Source organism: Anser cygnoides, chromosome 10, assembly GCF_040182565.1.
Source record: "Anser cygnoides isolate HZ-2024a breed goose chromosome 10, Taihu_goose_T2T_genome, whole genome shotgun sequence".
NCBI classification, from domain to species: Eukaryota; Metazoa; Chordata; class Aves; order Anseriformes; family Anatidae; genus Anser; species Anser cygnoides.
The window spans coordinates 17,853,576-17,872,461 of record NC_089882.1 but is presented as its reverse complement, the minus strand read 5'-3'; the positions used below and the strand labels follow the sequence as shown (position 1 = coordinate 17,872,461).

Here is an 18,886-nt window from a genome sequence, read left to right as displayed (position 1 = left end):
CAAGTTCATGCTTTCCGTCTTCTGTCTAGATGGAAAATGGAGGAATACTCTGGGTAACATATCTCAGGTTTTCAGAAAGAAAAAAATCTAAACCTAAATTTCACGTACAAGAAAGTGGGTTAAAAAAAAAAGAGGCAGAAGAGCCTAGTTTGTATACTTGTATTCATTTGTAGCTCAAAGACAATATACGATTGTACTCAGGGTGAAGAAGGAAGTACACAATTGCTACTGAGATGTTGAAAGTTGAAGGCATGCCACAGGAGGAGAAATTTAGAGAATATTTCAATGCAAATGGCCCTATAAAATACATTTCCACCAGGAAAAGGTGCGCATAAACCCATTCTTCATGTGCCTGTGCGATACAGGACACAGTAGGAGGCACAAACATTGAGAGTGCAGGCAAAGGGAGCTGCTGCTCTCTGGACTGAGCACAAACACCTGCCGGAAGCATCGTTCCCACCTGCAGGGGAGCAGGTAGTAGCCCCCAGTAGCCACCAGCCCCCAGTAGCCACCAGGGGAGATATAACATCTACAAGAAAGAGAAGAAAACTCTGTCATGATTTGTTAAGTAAAACATCTTAGTTTCTCAGCAAGTAGCTGGCAGTCAGAGGTGCGATATCCTAATCCGATGTTTAGTGCATCGACAGCAAAAGGAGGAGCTCATAGGCTAGAACCTGCGACAGGTTTTCTTCGATAACTTCCTGCAAGTTTGCTTTTAGCATCCATGGAAATTCCCTGTGATAGAAGTCAGGATTAAGACCAAGGGCCTAGCAAAATACGTGGAGTAATCTGTCTAATTCTAGGCATTCCCATTCCAAAATATTTAGTCGAAATGGAGTGGGTGTAGAGAAAGGGAATGGGGACTGATTTGTATGAATGCTTTTTTCCTTTTATTTATCCCAGCAAAATGAAAGCCACAAGGAGGTGTTTCCCCTTAAAGTATTTTAAATAATTAAACTCACCAGAGAATGAAGTAAGTATAAACGTGAGAAAAGGTTTATTTTCGAACCAATGTATTGGTTTGAAATAAAAGTGGGTTGGGAACATCCTACTGACCCCCATCTGACTGAAGGATTTGTAAAAGCTATTTTCAGGAGCAAGGAGCCTGGTTATGTGAAGGTTATCAAATGGTAAATTTATTGAGAAATCTTAGGGTGCCATGCATCGGACCAAAAAGGACTGGTCTCTGAACTGACGATTCCTCCTGGTCTTGCTGCTGAAAGTTTCTGCTGCTCAAGATGCTGTACAGGCCTTGCTTTGGTGAGTGGATCCTACCCTGTTCAGGTTCATGGGGATCTGAACACTGCAGCGGTTTGGTTGCAAATCTTGGACGTCTGGGGGCAGCCGGGTCGTGTTAGGGACAGTGACACCGCGTCATTGGGTTGCGCAGCCTGCTCTGAGGAACATTGCTTTGGGGCTCAGGAAGAGCCTCGGGTTCAGCCTCTGCAGGCAGCCTCCCCCCTGCTGGGTGAGTGTTTTCCGTGCTTCCACACTGCCTTCCTTGCAGCCATTCTCGTCTGAAGGGACCAAGTGCTGGTGTCTGTTTATCGGCGCTAATGTGGAGCTGCTGTGTTGCAGGAGGCCAGGAAGGAGTTCAGATGGAGTCCTGCTGGTTTTGTAGCGGTGGAAATTCCCTGGAGCTGCAACTTGTCCTGACCTCTTGCCTGCCCCTCCAGGGTGGGTTTTTCCATGCTGTTAGTCAGAGCTGTTTTTCACCACGTTCCCAAGGCAGTAAGCATCCTTTCCGTGTACGTTTGCTTACATTGCGTCCCAAGTGCACTCCACCAGGCTCAGCTCACCTTCCCCAGCAGAGAAAGAAACAACAGAGGGGCAGGACAGCTGCTCATCCATGCTTGAACTTGATCCAACCACACAAGGGCTTGATGATCCTGAAGGCCTTTTCCAGCCTAAACGATTCTGTGACCCCGATGGGATACAGATGGGAGGGTGGGGGCAGGGGATGGGGAGTCCTGCAGGGAGGGCAGGGTGGGAAAGCCAGGGTCTGGGCCACAGCTGGGCCTGGGGCAGGTGGGGCAGGAGTCCTCCAGCAGAGGCTGTAAGGGCCGCGCTAAGGCTGTGTGGGGTGTTTGGGGCACGGTGACTGCCCCGTAGGGCATCGTGGCTGGCTGCTGCTGCTGGGGTGGAGCCAGGGCCCCTCCATGCGACGTGAAGGTGAATCACAGGTTCACGGAACGTCCTGCATTGGAAGGGAGCCACCAGGTCACCGAGGCCAGCTCCTGGCTCCACACAGGACCACCAAAAACCAGACCCGATGGCTGAGCGCGCTGTCTGAACGCTCCTCGAACTGGCAGCTCGGGGCCGCGCCCGCTGCCCTGGGGGGCCTGCCGCAGTGTCCGAGCACCCCCGGGAGCTGAGCCTTCCCCTCAGGCCCCAGCCCCACGCCACCCCCCGGCTCCCGTCCCCTGAGCGCGGCGCCCAGCGCCTGCCCCTTGCCGGAAGCCCCTCCCCGGGCGCGGGGCGGGGCCGGGCGGGCCGCAGCGGGGTGCTCGCCCGGCCGAGGTGGGTGCCGGGGGGGCGGCGGCCGCCCGGGGGCCGCGCGGGGCCGGCGGCGAGCTCCGCTGCGGCGCTTCCCGGTGCGGGGCGGGGGCCGGCTCGGGGAGGCCGGGCCCGTGGCGGCGGGCCGAGCCGGGCCGGGCCGGGCCGAGCCGGGCCGAGCCGAGCGAGAACCGGCCCCGCTCCGCTCCCTCCGGGGCGGCGGCGCGGAGCTGCCCGCGGGCGGCGGAGGCGCGGCGGCCTCGCGGCCGGGGGGGTCGCCGGGCGGCCCGGGCGATCGCGGAGCTGGGCCGGGGCCGGGCCGTGCCCCCTCGGAGCTGCCCCGTGCCCGGCCCCCGGCCCCGGGGGATGAGGCGCTCGCCGGGGCTCCCTTCGCCCTGCCCGGGCCCGGAGCACCGTGGCCCCGGTGTGAGGGGACTTTGTGCCGGCAAAGATGGTTGCTGGGGCTCTCCCGAGCGTGGAGGAAGTGCTGACATTTATTTTTTCCTGTTTTGCAGAGGCGTGGGTCCTGCAGCCGCGGGGGGACGAGGCCGTGCGCTGCCGCTGGGCTCAGCACCCCCGTGCCCCAGGTGAGCGGGGTCGGGGCGCGAGCCCCATTTCCCCGGGGCCGTGCGTGCCCCTTACCAGGATGTGGCTTTTCGTGCCTGGTAAAGCTGAGCCCACGGTGACAGAGGTGAAAAACTTGTTTTGGACCGAGCGTGTTTATCGGGCAGAGCTCAAGGTGAATTGTTTGTTTGCGGTCTAGGTTTCAAGCGTAGCTCCTGTTAGCAGTCCCCGAGGACCGTCGCGCACGGCCCTTGTCACCAGCGCTGGGTTTCGAGGGAGAACAAAGTACAAACAGCTCCCGCTTGCTGGGCCCGATCGCAGCTCCCAGTTGTGCTGTGGGTAGGACCTAGCGGGAGCTGCCCCCCCGGCTGCTGTGCCACGCAGGCAGCGCGAGGAAAAAAAGATGCCAAACAAAATGGGAAGCCTTGGCTAGGGTTTTAAAAACTTTTAGATTGGAAAAAAGCCATCCCAAGTGTTGGGGATGCTTCTCTAGCTGGGTCTTGTTCTCCTCCTGAGCCTCCCTGTACACCTGGATCCCAGCACATGGGGCTGAGCCCTGAACCAGCTCCTTGCTCAGCCCCTCGAAGGCCTGGGCTCGAGGTTTTTTGTCAGTGGGGCTGCCTTGGCCAAGATGTAGGGTCCGGTGTGTGTAAGTAATAAATTACTTGATTAAGGACCCATAATCTTTAGCACAGCGTTGTATGTCTGCTTGTGGTCTGTGCAGTGACAGGGGCTCGCTGGATTGCTTGCGATCTCCCTTGGGTGCGAGGCTGGAGGCGAGCAGCTTCGCTGGTTCCTGGGCAATGGGGCCGGCGCCTCTCTGTCCCCACCCCTATAAACACAGAAATCCCAGGAGGCACCAAGGCAATATAATTGGTGTCTGGTTACCAAGCTGGAGCAGGTGAGCACGACGTGGGATCTTTCTGCTGAATGCTTTGTCCAAGCGCAAGCTTAACTCCTGCGCTCTTTCCTCTCTTCTCGCCGCTGTCGTGCAGGACCTATGAAGCACCAAGTGTCCATCATGTCCGACTGGGTGCTCCTCGGGCTGATCGGGGTGCTGGTCGTGCTGCTGCTGCTGACCGTCTTCGGCTTCGCTGTCTACTCGGGGCTCTTCACAGAGGTGGTGGTGAGCGCCGGCTCGCCGCCCATCGGCAGCATCACGCTGGCCTACAAGTTCAGAGTGGGTCCCTATGGCGAATCGGGGCAGCTCTTCACAGACGGCTGCAGCATCTCGTCGAAGCTCTGCTCCATCGGCGTCTACTACGACAACCCGCACACGGTAAGGTCTGCCTGCACGGGTCTGCAGCTCGGGTACCTCCGTGGCGCCGCCTCGGGCACTTGCAGCTCACCCTCCTTCAGTGAGCACTGGGGCTCGTGAGGTCTCCAGGTCTGCGAGGGGCGATCTGTGCATAAACGCATCTGAAGGCGGGTGGTGTCTTGGATACCCCTCGCCGGAAGGCATTGGGCGAGCAAAACAAAGCTCTGGTGGCTCCTGCTGAACAAGTTGTACCTCTGCTTTGGTTACGGAGCAGAGCCCAGTGCCTGTGGTCCCATGGCGATGTGTTCCCCGATGGACCTGCCGGCAGGCAGTGCAGCCAAGGCTCCTTCTTCTCCGTGGCTCCAGGCAGGTGGTCTCTTCGCCTTGCTATGTCCCCATCCATGCTCCTCCTCCTGTTTCTGCCGTTCCCTGGTGTTTCCAAGCTCCCCGTAGTCGTTTCATCCCTCGACAGTTGTTACCGAAACCTCAGCAGGCGAGTGCTGAGGGCTCCTGGCTGATGAAACGGGGGCTCCACAGCCTGCCTCAGGTGGGGAGGCGAGCAGCAGGCGTGTGCCGACTGATGGCTACTGGCCAGAGCTCAGTGCTCTGGAGACACAGAGAGCAACAGTGGCAAATGCAAGCGCGTTGTAACTTGCTGGGGGACGAGTGGCCTGGCTGCCGGCTCTGGGTGGCACCGGGGCCTCCAGATAGCAGCGTGCAGGCACCTGCCTCTGTGGACAGCCCGGCTCTCCAGTAATTCTGCAGTAGCTGGTGTGACCCTGGAAGAATGCTGCAAGGGAGGAGTGCCAGGAGGGGCCTGTGGCCCTGCACATGTGTTTGGGCGCGTGCGCTGGGGCTCGGAGGGGGCACAGTGGTTGGGCCAAGAGCTCTGGCTCCGTGCTGCTGCGCTACGGGGTGTTGGAGCGCCTGGCCCTGCTTTAGGAGCCCTCCTGGGCTGGGTAATGCCTGCCTCTGCTTTCTTGCAAAGTGGTGCTCCCGAAGGTTGGACCTGCTTAGAAGGAGCTTGTCCATGAAAACGTAGCTTGGAGGGGCCTTGTCTTGGCAGGCGGAGCAGCTGCAGCTGTTGGAAGGGTGCAGAGCTGTGCTCAGCACTGTCCCACTCCAGGGACATGGTGTAGATGCATCTGTTCCTGCCCTGCACATGGTGTCTCCTCCCAGGAGAGATGCTCTGGTGCCTTCAGCATCTTTGTGGCCCTTCCTTGGGCTCTCTCCCACCTGTCCGTGGTTCTCTCACCCCGGGGAGCCCAGAACTGGACCCAGCTCTCCAGGTGTGGCCTCACCAGTGCTGAGCAGAGGGGAGGGATCACCTTGATGTGCTGGCAACGCTCCTAACGCAGCCCAGGACACCGCTGGCCACCTTTGCCATCAGGGCACAAGGCTGGCTCACGCTCACATCGGTGTCCACCAGGCCCCCCCAGGTCCTTTCCTGCTGGGTCGCCTCCCAGCTGGCTGCTCCCCAGCACGTGCTGGGGCCTAGGGTTGCTCCTCCAGCCCCCATCTCCAGCCTGCCCAGGTCCCCCTGGATGGCAGCAGCACCCTCCTGGCCTTGCTGGTGGTGACCTGGCACCAAAAGCAGCCCCGAGGGCAGGAGGCAGCAGAGGTGCCCTGTGAGTCCCACAGCATCCCTGGCTGTGCGCAGGCCAGTGCGCGCCTGGGTGTCCATGTGGTGGCTTCGAGTGCTGCAGAACCCCTGCCAGCACTGATTTATGCGTCTTAATGGACGGGATTAATATTAATATCCCTATTTTTTTCCCTTTTTATTCAATATTTAGCAGCCCAAAGGGCTTCTCCCACGTCTGGCAGGGACAAAAATAGCTCCTCAGCAGGGCCTGGATGTGGCGGGCAGGCAGGGCAGGCGGCTGCTCCGCTCCAGCCACGCACTTCTGAAGCTTGGGGTGCGTGCTGAGGCCTCTCGCCTGCCCTGCCCTGCCCAAACGCTTGATGGACAAGGCTGAGGGGCTCCCTGGTGCAGGAGGGGCTTTGCTCCCACCATTCAGTGTCTGCGGGTGAGGCAGCTGAACATTTGCCGTTGACCACGTTCCTATTTCCTCATGGGTACCACCCCTAGCCTCATCTCTTGTCCAGCTCAGCAGAGCAAAAGTTGCTGTTCTGTGGGGTTGACTCTCCTCGATTCAGCTGGGTCTTCCCCCGGGGATCCTTTTCCCTGGGCTTCCACTCCCTTTGGGGCAAATCGCACCCTCTCCTGCCCCAGCACCGCGGTGCTCAGCAGAGCCCGTCTGCAGCTCTCTCTTGCAGCACACGAGGGCAAGAGCGAGCTGTCTCGCCCGCAGACGGATGCTGCTGCTCCTGGCGGTCTGTTCTCTTCCTTCATCTTTGCTCACGTTTCCTCTCTGGACCTTCAGCGCGGGTGGAGTTGGAGGCACGGCTGGGGAGCCTCCTCTGGGAACTGAGACCCTTGTGGGGACTGAGCGGGGACATGGTGATGCTCTGCCCTCGCTGTTACCCTCCCTCTGCCTCTGTCACCCCGCGAGAGCCTCGCGATGCAGGTTCCCACAGCGGGTCTGTCTGTCTCGCTGCTGCTTTCAGGCGTCCTGGTGGGTCCCGGTGAGTTCTGCCACCTTACACAGCGTGAGTTTGGAGGCGTTAGTCCTCCAGCCCTCCCTGGCCGAAGGCAGCCAGGCATCGGCCACTCCTGGTTGCTGGCCACCACGCCTGCTGTCCATCCAGCCGGCTGGAGAGCTTCAGGGGGCAATTGCCAGGCTCCCCCAGTTCCCAGCATGTTTCTGCAGTCTGCCACCGCTAAACGTGCACCTGAGCGATGGGGCTTTAAGAGCTAGAAATGGAAGCCCCTACCTGGGTGAGCTTTGCCGTGGAGGTGGCGGGAGCTCCCTGCCGTGGTTTCCCTGCCCCTAAAGCAGGGCACTGTACGGAGGGGGCACCGTGGGGGCGGTCAGGAGAGACTCGTTCTGCGCGGAGCAGCCAGCACGTGGCCGTGCTCCTGTCCTGGAGAGCACAGACAGTGTGGGGCGGCATCGGTCGTGGTTAGGAGTGGGCACCTGCTTGCTGGGCAGCCTGGCCGCTGGGAGGCTCGGCCAGCGTTCAGCCGCTCTCTGCTCCTGATGCCCCCATCTGTCCCCCTTGACCAGGTCTCTCCGGAGAAGTGTCGCTTTGCTATCGGCCGAATCCTGAGTGAGGGAGATGCGAAGCCGACGGAGGAGCAGATCCGGCAGTTCCAGAAGTACGGCTTCAAGATCTTCTCCTTCCCCACTCCCAGCCACGTGGTCATGGCGAGCTTCCCGTTCACCACGCCGCTGTCCATTCATCTCGCCGTCAACCGCGTCCACCCAGCCCTCGACACCTACATCAAGGTAAGCAGCGGCGGCGTGAAGAGCCTCGCAGGCGTGCGGTGGATGCTCAGAAACTCCTCCTGCCAGCAGCTGATGGGGCTGCTCTGAACTGTCATCTGCTGTTGGCCTTCCCTTGGGCAATGCCGTTAAGATCTCCTCCTTTTGCCACCTGGCAGGTTGTTCCCCGGTGGAGATGTCCTCCTTGTCTGTTCTGCCCTCGTGTGTTTAGGAGAAGCAAATTCTCCTCTGCTGATCTGCTGCTCTTCTTCGGAGCACGGAGATAAGCCTGCTTTTCCGTGTGAAGTTCTGGCTTGTTGCTAGGGCCTGGCAGTCCGTGCCCCTTCAGTGCCATGTGTTATGCCATGAAACTTCTCTCTTTAAGCTGCCAGCCTTGCCTGTATGGTGGCTGTCTTCTGGGGGGAGAAGTTAACAGCTCTCTGGCCCGTGGACTCACAAGGCGTGTTTCCGAGCAGACCGCTGAAATTGGAGGCTGTTGGCCCTGAGGGCAGGTGGCTGCCCTGGGTGCCACCACCTCTGGCACCTCGCCGTGCCGCAGAGCCCATCTCTGCGGGAACCCTCCCAGCTCCCGGAGCAGGCAGCTGGCCTCCTGCCTTGGGTCCTTCCGAAGCCACCTCTGCTGGCTTGCTCGTGCTGCCAGAGCAGCCGCAGCAATCTGGAGCCCATCATCGGAGCGCGGGTCGGACGCCTGCGGGTCGAGGCTCCCTAGGGAGCGGGGAGGGTCCTGGCTGGCCAGCCGGGGGGGAGAGGGGCCCCATCCTTCCTCGCGGGGCAGGGTGCTGGGGAGGGGACGGTGTTCAGCCCGCGGCTTATCCGGCTGCCGAGTTCCGCCGCTTGCGTTGGTTCGTGTCGAAGCGCACTATTTATAAACTTGCTTTTCCTGGCGAAACTCCCAGCCCTGTGGGGGAACCGTGCGAATCTCCCAGCCTGTGCCGTGCTGCGGGAGCGCTGCCTGGGTGCCGGCCCCCGGGCTGCAGCGGACCGGGGTCTGCCCAGGAGGTGCCCAAACCCCAGCCGTGGGTGCAACCGCTGCCGGCCCTGCCCCAGAAGGTGCGTGCCATTGGAGGTGGGGTTGTTATGGCCGAAAAGGGTCCTTCTGGGAGCGCCTGGCAGCTTCTGAGGAGAACACCCGCTTTTGAAATAAAATAACCACTTGGAATCCTATGCAGCATCCAGAGCAGTGCTCAAAAAGGAGGGGATGCGTCCTGATCTCTGTCTTTCCCTCCGTACGGGGCAGGCAAAGTGCTCCGATCGTGGGCGAGCGTACCTCTGTCACTGACGCTGACCCGTGCTGGGTTTGCAGGAGATGTTCAGCCGTGCAGGGAGCAGAGCTTTGGTCAGCCCTGGCGAGTTTTGGGGTGCGCCCAGAGGAACCCAAACCCGGCACTGTGGTGCTGGCGTTGTATCAGGCTGCCTGGCCAGGACCTGTTTCTCCTGTAAAATCCTGTTCCCGCACCTCCCCGTCTGCGGACAGGGAAGGAGAAGAAGGGGGGGGGGGGAACTTTCATGGAAACGGGCGACCTGTGCCCAATTTGTGGTGGGAATGGGGGTTGCCACGGAGACGGCTGCTCCAAATAGCATCCTCCATCCCACCCCCGGCTGCCCGCTTCCCTCGAGCAACCCCAGACGGCAGCGAGACGGAGCTGCCTTTACTTATTTATTTATTTTGTGCCGTGCCTGCTTGCTTCTGTTGCTGAGAGATGGGGGTCGGGCATGTGGCGTGGGGTCCCCCCGTCCCTGGCAGGGGAGGGGGTGTGAAGGGGGACAGGGTGACGGGGCTGGGGCACGGTGGGAGCGGGAGCTGGTTCAAGGGGAGTCAGCGGGAGGGGGAGTGGAGGGAGGAGGTGTGGGACAGCAGGGGAAGGGTGCAAAGAGGGCTCTGGGGTGGCTGAGAAAGGGGGAAGGGGTTGGAAAGGGATTTGTGGTGCTGTGGTGGGGTAAAGGTGCCGGGTTTTGCCAGGCCAGGGCCTGGGGATCTCGGGAGAGGGCTGGTGAGCGGCGTTGCTGCCCGGGGGGCTGGCTGGCAGCGCCTCGCTGCCAGGAGCTGCGTTCGGAGAAGCCCCAGAGACCTCGCTGGCTTGTTTTGCAAGTGCAGGTTATTTAAGGGATAGGCTGGGCTTGTTTAGCGGCCCTCCCGAGTGCTGTTTTCCAAACAGCTCCTGCCAAAGCCTCTCCCTGCTGCCAGCAGGTCTGCGCGGCGCTGTGCGGGGCGGTGTGCCCGCACCGCCTGGCTGGGGGGCAGAGCTGGCGCCTGGCTCCCTGCTTGGCTTCGCCACGTCGCTGCCTCCCCCCCTGCTTCCCAGCAGCCTGCAGCTGGCCCAGCCTGGCTGCCTGCGTGTGCCCTGTGCCAGCCTCGGCCCCCCCAGCACAGCAGCAGCACACCGAGGTCCCTGCCCTGTCCTGGGGCAGGTGGCTGTGGCTGCTCGCAGGTACCCCTGGCAGCTTGGGGACAGCGCCGGGGAGCCCCCGCGGAGTTGTTCCCCGGGGTGACCGTCCTTAGTGGCTCAGAGAGCTGGTTATTAAACTGTGACATCCTGCCATTTCCAGCAGCGGTTATTCTGGCTCGGGTTTAATTAGCTCTCTGCGGCAGGCTGCGGGCACGTGCGCCGCTCCGGCGAGCCCTGCGCGGCGGGCGGGCTGGCATCGCCCGTCCCCAGAGCTCCGCAGGCAGCCGGAGAGGCAGTGCGTCGCATCCCCGGCTGTCCTCTGGGGCTTGCAGCCCGCGGGGCCGCCCCCCCCCAGACAGCTGGGACCCCCTGCAGGGTGGGAGCTGGCCTCTTTTCACGGGATTTTTGGGTGGGAGACTTGGGCTCGTGGCTGGTGGAGGCTGTGCGCTCTCCAGCAGAGGAGGAGAGCGTGCGGGTGGGGAGCAGTGAAGGAGAAGTGCCGTCACCATCCCGGCTGTTCCCCTGGTGCTAGCAGCGCCGCAGCACAAGCTGGCAGAGACCCTGTAGGACCACAGAGCTCCTGCCCCATCCACAGGGCACCACAGGGTGCTTTCCGAGGCAGGGTGCTCTCTAGTCCCCATGCCACGTATTGCTCTTGCTGCCGGAAAGCCTCGGCTCTTCTTTGTGGTATAAATGTGCCTTGCTCCTGCTCCTGGTCAGGGAAAATCATCATTCCTTTACCTGCCAGCTTGAAGCGCCTATTAGCTGAGCTTTGTTCCCCTTGCCGGCTGTGATAGTTCAGGATGAAGTCACTTCTTGCCTTCCACTTTGATAAAGTGACTGCAGAGAGCTTGTAAAGTCCATCACTGACATATTTTCCAATCTCTTCGTAATTCTCAAGTCCCTTTTTTGACATGTTTCCAGCTTAGGAACCTCTCTGAAATGTTGCTAGCAGAAGTGGATGCTTTGTTTCAGCCACGGTCTCGTTGCGGTAGGATGCTGCTCCGTGCTGGTGGCTTGCATGGCACATCCCCTGCTAGCTGCCCACACCTGCTGTCCCTCCGCAGCGAGCTGCATCACGTCCCAGCCAGAGCGGTGCCATTTCCGCACCTCCTGGGCACAGCGCTGTTTGCTGCTGGCTCCTGGTGGAAACCTCTCCTCCGTCACTCCTCGTTGGCCCCAGGCTCGCTCTGAGCCAGCTGATAGTATCGTAGAATATCCCGAGGGACCCACAAGGATCATCGAGTCCAACTCCAGGCTCCCCACAGGACCACCCAAAAATCAAACCCTATGTGTGAGAGCGTTGTCCAACGCTTCTTGAACTCCGGCAGGCTCGGGGCCGTGCCCGCTTCCCTAGGCAGCCTGCTCCGGTGCGCGCCCGTCCTCTTGGTGGTCCTTTTCCTAACAGGCAGCCTGACCCTCCCCTGGCACAGCTCTGTGCCGTTACCTTCAGAGGTGTGCCGTGGTCGTTCCGTGCAGCTGTAGCTGCTTGTTGAGAATGGGAAATGGCACCAAGTCTCCGAGTGCAGGCGACCAGCACCGGTGCTGGTTCATCCATCAGCCAGGTTCGTGGTCCCCACCAAAAATAGGTCGTGGTTGCCAACGGGATCCGTCAGTAGTAGCCATATGTTGTCTGTGCCGCTCCCAGGGGCCTTCTGGTGGCCCGGTCCCTTCCTTTGTCCTGGCTGGATCCTTGCCTCTCAGGCTGCGGTTGCCCAGGCTGGCTCCTCTGCCCCGGGAGCGCTAGCACCATGCCGCCTTCTGTCCCTGCCGACCAGGGATCACCCTGCGTGTGCAGGGCGCTCGTCCACCAGGAATATTATCTGGGCTTATGCGGGCCCTACGTTTTATCTTCCCGTGGAGTAGAAGACACTTCATCGGCATTGTTGTGGTTTAACCCGGCTGGCAGCTAAACACCACACAGCCGTTCGCTCACCCTCCCCCCTCCCTCTCTGGGATGGGGGAGAGAAACGGGAAAGTGAAGCCGGTGAGTTGAGATAAAGACAGTTTATTAAGACAGGAATATAATAATAACAATAATAATAATAATAGTGATAATGATAATAGTATTAATAATAATAATGTGTAAGAAAACAAGTGATGCACAATGCAATTGCTCACCACCCGCTGACCGATGCCCAGCCTACCCCCGAGCAGCCGGCCCCCCCACCCCGGCCAGCCACCCCTATATATTGTTTAGCATGACGCCAGATGGTATGGAATACCCCTTTGGCCCGTTTGGGTCAGCTGTCCTGGGTCTGTCCCCTCCCAGCTCCCGCTGCACCCCTAGCCTGCTCGCTGGCAGGACAGAGCGAGAAGCCGAAAAGTCCTTGGCCTGGTGTAAACACTGCTCTGCAACAATTAAAACATCAGCACGTTATCAGCGCTCTTCTCATCCTAATCCAAAACATAGCACCCTACCAGCTACTATGAGGAAAAATTAACTCTGTCCTAACTGGAACCAGGACAGGCATCCTCTGGCTGCACCGCCCAGCTTTGTCCCTGCTCCATTGCAGAAATGCTCACCGAGCGCCGCTGCTGGCTCAGCAGCGCCGCTGAGGGCTCCTCTCACGGGTGACTGCAGGGTCCCTCTCCCAGTACAACTGGCCCCAGCACCCCGAATGGTCCCTGAAGGCATCTCTCTGTCTGCAGGGGACCAGGAGCCTTCGTGGGGTCCTTTCTGCAGACAGGTCCTGGTGCTAGGAGGTCGCGTGGCTACGTGCGCACCTCGTGCTTCTCCTTTTGCTTCCCTTACCCCCATTGCTACAGCTTCTGTCGTTGTTCAGGTCTGTCAGAGCCACGTTTCTCCTGGCTGTTATTATAAATGATCGTCTTTAGAGATGCGTTCCCATCCCAGACCTCAGCCACAGCCTTGCTGCTTTTTGGCAGCGCCTTTGGTCTCCTTTGAGCTTGGGCAGCCCCAAGCTGGAGGTGAGGCCCTTTGCTGAGCCAAGACCACTCGGAGTTGCGTCTGTCTCTCCAGGGAGGATGAGGAGCAGGCCTGGCTTCACGAGAGAGTGGTTTCTTTTTTTATTTTTTTTTAATTCTGTGTTTTGACCTCGTCACTGTGATCCAGCCCTGGGTGGAGAATCGAAGGTGAGCTGTGTCCTTACATCCCGGTCTTCGCCCTGCTGGTGGCAGCCAGCAGCAGGGCTGGCAAAGGTGGGAAAGAGACAGGACCTTCTTCTTCTGCGTCCTGCCCACATTTCCCTCTTGGAAATAAAACCCAGCAGAAAAGGCTGCGATGTAAGCGGATGAGATTTTGGCTTATTTTAGGGGAAGACAATTTAAGGACAGGTCAAGGATAAGGGACAAGCTGCAGGTCTTCCCACCCATCCTCTCCCCCTCGGCCCACTCTCAGCGGCAGGCACTGGGGGTGCCTTGTGTGGGTGTAGCTCATCCTGGGGTTTTGCTCCTGTGTGCTGCTGGCAGCCGGGCTGGGCACGGCGCTGCTGCAGCCCCAAGCCCTGTGTGGGCTCCCGCTGCCCTGCCCGCGGGTCCCAGTGCCCATTTCCTCGCCTGCTGACAGCTGGCTTCTCGTGGCCGCTCGCCGAGGCTCGCTGATAGCTGGCACCCCCCAGCTGCGTGTCAGATCACATCACTTCATGCGTTCGCAGCAGCTTCTATTTATTAAATATTTTTAGCAACACAGCCTCCCCGAGAAGTTTTCATCCTGCGAGCACGAGCGGTGCTGAGGTGGGCAGCAGGGAGAAGGAAGCCTGAGCTGCGGCGCACACTGGGAGCTAAGTTGAGTGAGAGGGCTCCTCTGGGGGGCAGCTTCTCTGGGGTGCTGCCTCCCTAATCCTTACCCTCCGTGTCCTCCCCTGGCACCCGAGAGCTCTGTGCTGGTGTGCCTGCAGCCTCCCATGCCTGAGCCGTGCTGCCCACCACAGGAGAGCCTGAGGACCTGGCTCTGGTCTTTCTGCGGGTGGAGAACTGAGGGGCCGTGCTGTGTCAGCTCAGGTAGAGAGCCCTGGGCACCTCTCGACCCATCCCGGGGTCAGCTCCGCACGCGGAGAGGTTCTGCATTTAACCTGTTTCTGCAGAGCGCTGTGCTCCTCCTGCGTGCCTAATGGAACATATGGGAAGCTGGGGCTTTGCGTCACGTCTCCTGCCATTCACAGCAGGCTTCCCAACTTTCTCGCTCGTCTGGGAGAAATTTGGCAGCCCCAGGCCACCATTCATCTGCTGGCAGTTTGCCTGTCGTCCTGACAGGCGGGTGGCTGACCCGTGGCCGAGCGCTGGATGCAGGCCTCCTCAGAGGCTGGGGCAGGCCTTGTGCAGGCACCTCCGCCTCGCCGGTGTCTGCTCGCCAGTCCTCTGCTTCACTCCTGCTGCCTGGGGGCAGATATAAAACCACAGCTCTGATGGCATCTCTGCTTTGAGCAGGAAAGAGGTTTTCTGGCCAGCTTCAAAGTCCCTGCCTCTGCGGTTTGTCTCGTGTGAAATCACCATTTTTTTTCCTGATTTCTTGTTGACTCAGAGCAAGCATCGACCCTAGATACAGCTTCATTCACATCCCGGCTGGGGAAGCAGCTTGTGTGGGGCATGTGCTGCCGGCAGCCAGGGCCATCCCTGTCCTGCCTCGTCCTGTGCTGTGGAAGAGCAGCCACCACCCCTGGGGCTGATGCCACAGCATTGGGATGAGGATGCTGATGGCCTGGGCTTGGCGCTCTTGTGGCCTTGACGGCATGAAATTCCCTTTCCTGGGAGGTGCCAGGCTGTTCCTGGCTGAGAAGGAGCTGGTCTCCCCAACCTTGGAGAGACCGTGGCCGGGGAGGAAGAAGGGAGCTTCGTGGCCACTGGTGCGTAGGAGCACCACGGGTGCTTTCCCGTGGCATCCACCCTTTAGATCCGATTGCTGTCCCTGTTCCTCTCCGAGGAGCCTTTCCAAAGGCAGCTCCTGGAAGGAGAGCGACCTGCAAGGGCCTGCCCTCCCGTGCACGCGAAGCACGTGGACGTCACCGATGCCCTGCAGCCTGAAGTCTGCCGCGGTGCTGCTCAGCAGCTGGTGGTACTCTGGGTGGGCATTTTCATCCCCCAGCATCTTCCCCGAAGGGAGCAGAAGTTGCCTTGCTCTCCCAGCAGCTTCGCAAACCTCAGACCTGCAGCCTTGTAAAGGCTTACCCAGCCTTGCAAAACTGTCACAGAGACGTATCTGCTCAGGCACAGAGATCTGCTCCCCCATTGCCTTTGCAGCAAGGATTAATGATCATGGAGAAAGGCGGGGATGTCTCACACGGCTGTCCAAGGGAGAGAGAGAGCAGAAATGGCTTGCCTTGGGCAAAGAGGGAAAGTAAAATACTACAGTGCTTTTCTGTCAGATCTCTTTATCGACTCTATCCGTATGCATGTTCTCCCCTGAATGTATTTATAGAGCATCCCAGAGGATGCAGTCAGCTCAAAAGACTTCCTTGTCAGGCGTTTGAGGTGGCTCCAGCTCTCTTGGGCAGCAACACAGTCCCAAACCTTTGGGCCTTACCTCCTTGCCAGCTCGTCAATTAATTCAGAGCTGAGATGGCTCTGCCTCGCTGCAATTATTTTAGCAGAGGCCTAATGAGTTTTTCCTGGGCTGGTTCTTCTCCGTACCCCTCTGAGCCAGTCTTTGCCAGATGTGCTGGCCTCGAGAAACAGTGAAATGAACCTGAACAAACGTGAAACCGCTTCTTAGAAATCCTGCTCCTTCCCAGCAAGGCAGGCTGGCCCACTTTCCGTGGCTGTGAAGCTCCCGCTTTGAAACCTGCAGAGCCGCGAGATAACAGACTTGAAAGCAACGGCATTTTTATGGCCAGAAAAGGTACGGCTGCACTATGACTAACTTGCGCTTTTTGGATTCCGGTTAGGTATAAAACGGTAGGAGAAAGCCGGCAGTGTGCCTTTGCAGTGAGCTGGAGCGCAGGCGGCTCTCGAGGCTGCGGGGCTGCAGGGCCGGGGGGTGGCCGGGTCGGGAGGAAGCCACAGCAGGGGGCCTTGCTCCTTGGGTGCTGCTGCCATGCCCCAGGTGATGCTGCCTCTGGGCTTGGGGCTGCATCGTCGCCCCCTCCTCGTGGTGGTGCCCGGCGGTGGGGTCACAGGTAGGCACCTGGAGGCTCGCTCCCTCGTGCGATGCAGGGTTGCTGGCAGCCGCTGCAGGTGCTTGCTCCTGCAGGGGGTCCCACCACCAAATGTCCCTCGGGGTTGCTTCTTTCGGCAGGGCTGTGTCCAGCCCTGGGGCAGGACGAGGGCTTCTCCACGGGCTTCCCCTGCCTGCTGCCGTGGGGCTGCAGTGCTGCTTGCAGCCCGCCTGAGAAGGAAGGTCGGGGATCACAGGCTTTTGGAGCATGCTAGGCAGCCCCCAGCGCCAGGACTCCTTTTGTCCTGTTGCTTTTCCAGCACGTGGCAGCTTGTTGCAGCCCCTGCTGGAGCCCAACCAGGAGAGCCTGGGGTCTTTGACAGAATCGAGTGTCCGGCGTCTCTCCTCTTTGCCCATGCATGGGAACAGGATGGCTTTCTCCTGCTGCCAGGCCGCAGCGGGCAGAAGAGGTGGCAGCACCCCACAGACTGGCTCGGGGCACTGTCGCCCTCCCTGTGTTGTCCTCTCACCACCTCTTCTGACACATCCGACTTTGGTGAGCAGTGTGGGGAGCCTGTGAGCAGGCAAGCACCTTACAAGTGTCACCTTGGGCAGTGCCATGGCAGTGTCCTGCCTTTGCACCCCAACCCATCCAGCGTTTGCATTTCCTGGGCGCTTTGGTGCTCTGGTGAGCGTGGGGAGGTGGGGGTTCGTGCCAGCCTCGGTCAGGTGCATTTCTGCTGGGTTTGTTGGAGTTGTGCGCTTCCTTAGGGGGGTGCCCTAGGTACAGCTTTTGGGACTGAGGAGACCATGGATTGGGCTCCTGTGGCCACTTTCTGCAAAACTTACCTCTGAGAAAGCAGCAAAAAACTGAGCTTGGTCTCTTGGGCTGTGAGCAGAGGGGGAGCAGAGAAGGGTCTCACAGGCTCCCAGGACTGATTTTTCGGCAGATTGTACGCTTGTTGTCAGGTACTCGCTCCGTCCTGTGTTACCAGCTTGTCTTCTGCTAGGGTGAGGAATGACAGTGACCACCGGGGGACAAAGGAGGGGACAGAGCCGAGTGCAGCAGGGGGAGCAGTCGGGCAACCGAGCTCGTCCCCGAGCTGGCTGCTCATTGCTGCGGTCGCTTGTGGACGGGGCACGTGCCTGCGTCACCGGCCTCCTGAAAACTGCTGCCCCCTCCTTCCTGTGCACCGTCAGCCAGAGGATCTCATAGCGTACTCAGAGGTGGTACTGTCCATTCCTGCAGTCTCTGGAGTGGATCCCAAGGCAGAAGTGGTGCTTGGTGTTGCCAGAAGGCCAGGGGGAGGCATTTAAGGCGGCTGGGAGGGAGGTCAGACGTGGTGCACAGGCCATGGGCTTCCAGGTGAAACCCACCCAGTGGGTGCCAAGGCTTCCAGGTGAAACCCAAACCGAGGTCCCTGTGCAGCTGGGGAGCACGTGAGAGTGGTCCTGCCCGCAGCCACGTGCAGGCTCGGCGTGTTTGCCCGTGGGCTCTGTTCCAGCTGTGCTGAGCAGGGAGGCACCGCAGGAGCTGCGGGCTCACTCCCGTGGTGGACGCTTCTTGCTTTCTCCCTGGCCGGGTACTCTCAGCTGAGATTTATTTCTGCCAGGAGCTGATGGCAGCTTCCTCACACGCTGAAAGGTGGATATCCATCATCTGCTCTGGCCAGCTGCTCTGCTGCTCGTGCCACGCAGATTCACAGTTTGGGGTGAGATCCGTCTGGTGGTATGATAGCCAGGCTGTGAGCTAGGAGAAGCTTAGTGAGAGGTCAGTGTTGGAGACGGATTTTTTTCTGGTATTTCTCTGCTGGCCAGCTCGGGAGGTGAGCCTGCGTGGCTGCAGGAACTGCCCGCTGCATCCCTGCTGCTTTGTATCGCGCCCGTAGGAGCTCTGGAGAGCTGCAGGAAGGGAGCAGGCTCTTGGAAGGGCAAAGTCAGACTGGGCTCTGTCCTTGCCTCATCGCTCCCGTTTCATCTGATTGATCTGCACAGTCAAAGCCCTGATCCTGAGCTGGCAGAGGAGAAGCATCCAGACTGCAGGGGCCGCCAAAGCAGCTGCTGCCCTCCCTCCCTGCTGCCTGTGGCTGCTGAAAAACCTGGCTTTGGGGACGTGGGGCATGTGAGCCTGCTCCCCCCTGCCTGCTCACAGGCCCCAGCACCACAGCGCTCCAGACCACAGTTATGGACCCGGCTGGCCGAGGAGGAGGAGGTGGAGGAGGAAAAGCAGGGCCGCAGTGGGGAGGCAGGCACCCACCCTCCTCCCCTCCCCTCCAACTCCAGGCAGCGGGGTGGAAGGGCTGTCAGCTCACCCAGATGCCAAAATAGTGCTGTATCTGTGGTTATTTATTTCATTATCACCTCTGGGCGTGGCAGAGGCAAGAGACTGGGGTCACCATCCTGTCCCAGGTCGGAATTTCCCCCCAGTGGCTGCCAGCTGAGCTGTCCAGGCTGGGGTGCCCGTGTTCCGCACCCACCCTAGGCTGCGCGGAGCAGACCCAGCCCATCAGCACGGCTGTTGCTGCGTTGCCTCCCCTGGTGTCTCCTGCACTCTGCCTCTGCCTGGGCTTCCAGCACCTGCCTCCCCTGTCTTTGTGCATTTTGCTCTCGGCCAGCGGCACTGCCTGCGTTGGGGATGTCCTGGGGGGAACCATGAACACGGTGGGCAGCTCTGGGGCTGTTAGCCAAGCTCTCCAGCACGAGTCCTTGCTGCACTGGAGCTTGTCAGGGTCACCAGCTCTTTGCTGTTGGCCTCTCTGGACTGTCAGCTTTTTGGGAAGAG

The 18,886-nt window shown here is 59.9% G+C and overlaps 1 protein-coding gene across 7 annotated transcripts in view; it reads left to right on the top strand.

Moving 5' to 3' along the window:
- The first annotated feature begins 2,437 nt into the window (after positions 1-2,437).
- The window catches only part of TEX264 (testis expressed 264, ER-phagy receptor), a 28,204-nt gene continuing 11,755 nt past the window's right edge, over positions 2,438-18,886 (top strand). For 2 of the 7 annotated variants that reach the window (XM_013201831.3, XM_048053800.2), the window contains exons 1-3: positions 2,852-3,083; positions 4,056-4,339; positions 7,447-7,668. In XM_013201831.3, coding sequence (XP_013057285.3) covers positions 2,948-3,083; positions 4,056-4,339; positions 7,447-7,668 — 642 coding nt within the window. In that variant the 5' untranslated portion in view covers positions 2,852-2,947. The other 5 variants (XM_048053802.2, XM_067003244.1, XM_048053801.2 and 2 more) reach the window with 5 other exon arrangements.